Raw genomic sequence first — 2,705 nt, 5'->3', positions numbered from 1 at the left:
TGCAGGGAGGGAGGGAGGGAGGGTGCTCCCCGCTGAGGATGCTTTCATTTCAGGGCGACCCAGGAGTCCCAGGCTTCAAAGGAGAAGCTGGCCCCAAAGGCGAACCGGTAAGGGCTCATTCTTTTTTTCTTTTTAAATGAGAAAAACAACATGTGCATTGCCTAGCAGTGGGCAGCTCAAAATGCTGAAGTTTGTGAAATAATAACTATGGGAGTGTAATCCCTCTGGATGGAAATAGCCCATTTCATGTAATTTAGAATGTATGACTGACTTCATTAGATGGATCTTTCCACTCCACTCGTTGCATGGCCTTTTCTGGTAACTGCTCTTCTGTTTTCAACAGGGGCCCCATGGCATTCAGGGTCCCATCGGCCCCCCTGGTGAAGAAGGCAAAAGAGGTCCCCGCGGCGACCCCGGCGCAGTCGGTCCTCAAGGGCCGGTGGGAGAAAGGGTAAACTGAGTCATAAAGCAAGTTCTCACGGTTCCGGGGAATGTCTGGGGACAGTAAGGAAAGCCAGAGCAGTTGAGAGACGCGCTTGCAGGTGCTGGTTCAGTGAGGTAACCTGTGAATGAAAGGCACCACCTACCACTGTGTATTCATTCATGCAGCTAGGGATTGAGCTAGTCCTGACGGTCACTGTGCTATGCCAGCGTGTTGTGTTGCTTGGGATACGCCAGTGGGCAGAAGGCTACGGTCCCAGCCCTCATGTGGGGCTGGTAAACTATAGTTCACTCTGACGGGGACGTTAGCAAAAAACAAGTCAACATTAAATAAAGACATAATGACACGGTTTAATAAATGCCACGCACACTTAGGAAGTAACAGGGCGATGCGGCAGGAATAACTCCGAGTGTGTGGCTGCGGGGGACGTTAGATGAGGAGGCGAGGAAACAGGATTCTGTGGGAAGATGGCATTTGAGCAGAGACCTGAGGGTGAGGACGTGGGAGGAACACTGTTCGGCAGAGGAAACAGCAAAGCCCAGCCGGAGGCTGACTGCGAAGTCCCGGAGGACAGTGAGCCGGGCCTGAGGGGGCCAAGGCCGCACTCACACCGGGTGAGCCTCGGGACGCAGGGGCTGCCACAGGCCCAGGCGTAGTCTGGGCAGTTCTGCGTGTGCAGATGCGCCTTCCGTTGCCTCGCCTGCCTGTGTGTCAGTTTAGGTTTGATTTTACCGTGAGTTGTTAGAATATTTCTTGCTCTGGATAACTCTTTGGCTCGGTACTTACATATTCTTTTTTTTTTTTTTAAATATATTTTATTGATTTTTTACAGAGAGGAAGGGAGAGGGATAGAGAGTTAGAAACATCAATGAGAGAGAAACATTGACCAGCTGCCTCCTGCACACCCCCTACTGGGGATGTGCCCGCAACCAAGGTACATGCCCTTGACCGGAATCGAACCTGGGACCCTTTGGTCCGCAGGCCGACGCTCTATCCACTGAGCCAAACCGGTCAGGGCTATTCTTTAAAATTTAAGATCTCCTCTGTGTAGTCAGGGTTTTTCTTATGCGTATTTACCGCCATATGGGCTTGATCACAGACTCTAAAGCCATTAGTGCTAAAGATAAACATTATCCCTTCAGTATGTATTACGAAACCATCGACAGCTATTAAGACCGAATCTTGCTCCTTTGTAGGGTGCTCCTGGCAACCGCGGTTTCCCGGGCTCTGACGGCTTACCTGGACCCAAGGTGAGGCCATTTCGTCAGTGTGGGCCATGGCGCTGCGGGAGGTGCCGGGGCCCAGCGTCATGACTCAGCCTTGGCCGTGGGGCCCAGATCCAGAACAGCTTTGGGCACCGATGTCGTGTGCGATGTCTGCGTTATAGAGGGTGGGGGAGGCTGCCGATGGAGGGGGGATGGGAGCTTGTTTCCGAACTCGTCAGGGAAATGCCGAGAAGAAGAGGTCATGGCCGTTCCCTGGAGCTGACGTATTTTTTCCTTTATCTAGAAATTTAGGTTCTTTCAAAATTCTATGTTTTTTCCAATATCTAAGTGATTGGAGCGAGGTTCTGATCACCACTTTCCCTGGGTAACGAAGAAACCGCGCTGTTCAAGCAGGAATGCAAGTTAGAGCAGAAGGCGAGGGGCACTGTCTGCCGGGAGGTCCCTGCGGTGACTTTGACCAGCTGTTGTTCGTGACACTAATGCTCACGTGTGTCCCCGTGCTCTTTGCTGACATGTCTGCTTTGCTTTGGAACAGGGGGCGCAAGGAGAGAGGGGGCCTGTCGGCTCGTCAGGACCTAAAGGAGGGCAGGGGGACCCAGGGCGCCCCGGGGAACCAGGACTGCCGGGCGCTCGGGTAAGAACACGGCCTCTTGTGGTCCATCCTTTGTTCGTGACACTAATGCTCACGTGTGTCCCCGTGCTCTTTGCTGACATGTCTGCTTTGCTTTGGAACAGGGGGCGCAAGGAGAGAGGGGGCCTGTCGGCTCGTCAGGACCTAAAGGAGGGCAGGGGGACCCAGGGCGCCCCGGGGAACCAGGACTGCCGGGCGCTCGGGTAAGAACACGGCCTCTTGTGGTCCATCAGCCGAGAGACGTGCTCCTGGGAACTCATGAAGGGTGTTCCCTCCTTTACTCCCGTCCCTTCCCTTCCCTTCCCTTCCCTTCCCTTCCCTTCCCGTCCCTTCCCTTCCCTTCCCTTCCTTCCCTTCCCTTCTTTGATTTCTTTTCCTTTCTTTTTTTTTGTTAATCCTCACCTAA

At 53.5% G+C, this 2,705-nt stretch overlaps 1 protein-coding gene across 1 annotated transcript in view; it reads left to right on the top strand.

Annotated features, from left to right (window-relative positions):
* Positions 1-2,705, top strand: part of COL5A2 (collagen, type V, alpha 2) — a 193,340-nt gene that overhangs the window by 158,407 nt on the left and 32,228 nt on the right. Inside the window, exons 23-26 of the mRNA XM_014539724.1 lie at positions 54-107; positions 344-451; positions 1,639-1,692; positions 2,204-2,302. Coding sequence (XP_014395210.1) covers positions 54-107; positions 344-451; positions 1,639-1,692; positions 2,204-2,302 — 315 coding nt within the window. The remainder of the gene's footprint in view (positions 1-53; positions 108-343; positions 452-1,638; positions 1,693-2,203; positions 2,303-2,705) is intronic.

The sequence above is a fragment of the Myotis brandtii genome, unplaced genomic scaffold (genome assembly GCF_000412655.1).
Source record: "Myotis brandtii unplaced genomic scaffold, ASM41265v1 scaffold227, whole genome shotgun sequence".
NCBI classification, from domain to species: domain Eukaryota; kingdom Metazoa; phylum Chordata; class Mammalia; order Chiroptera; family Vespertilionidae; genus Myotis; species Myotis brandtii.
Note: the sequence above shows the minus strand (reverse complement) of the source record. Positions and strands in the feature narration are given on the sequence as shown.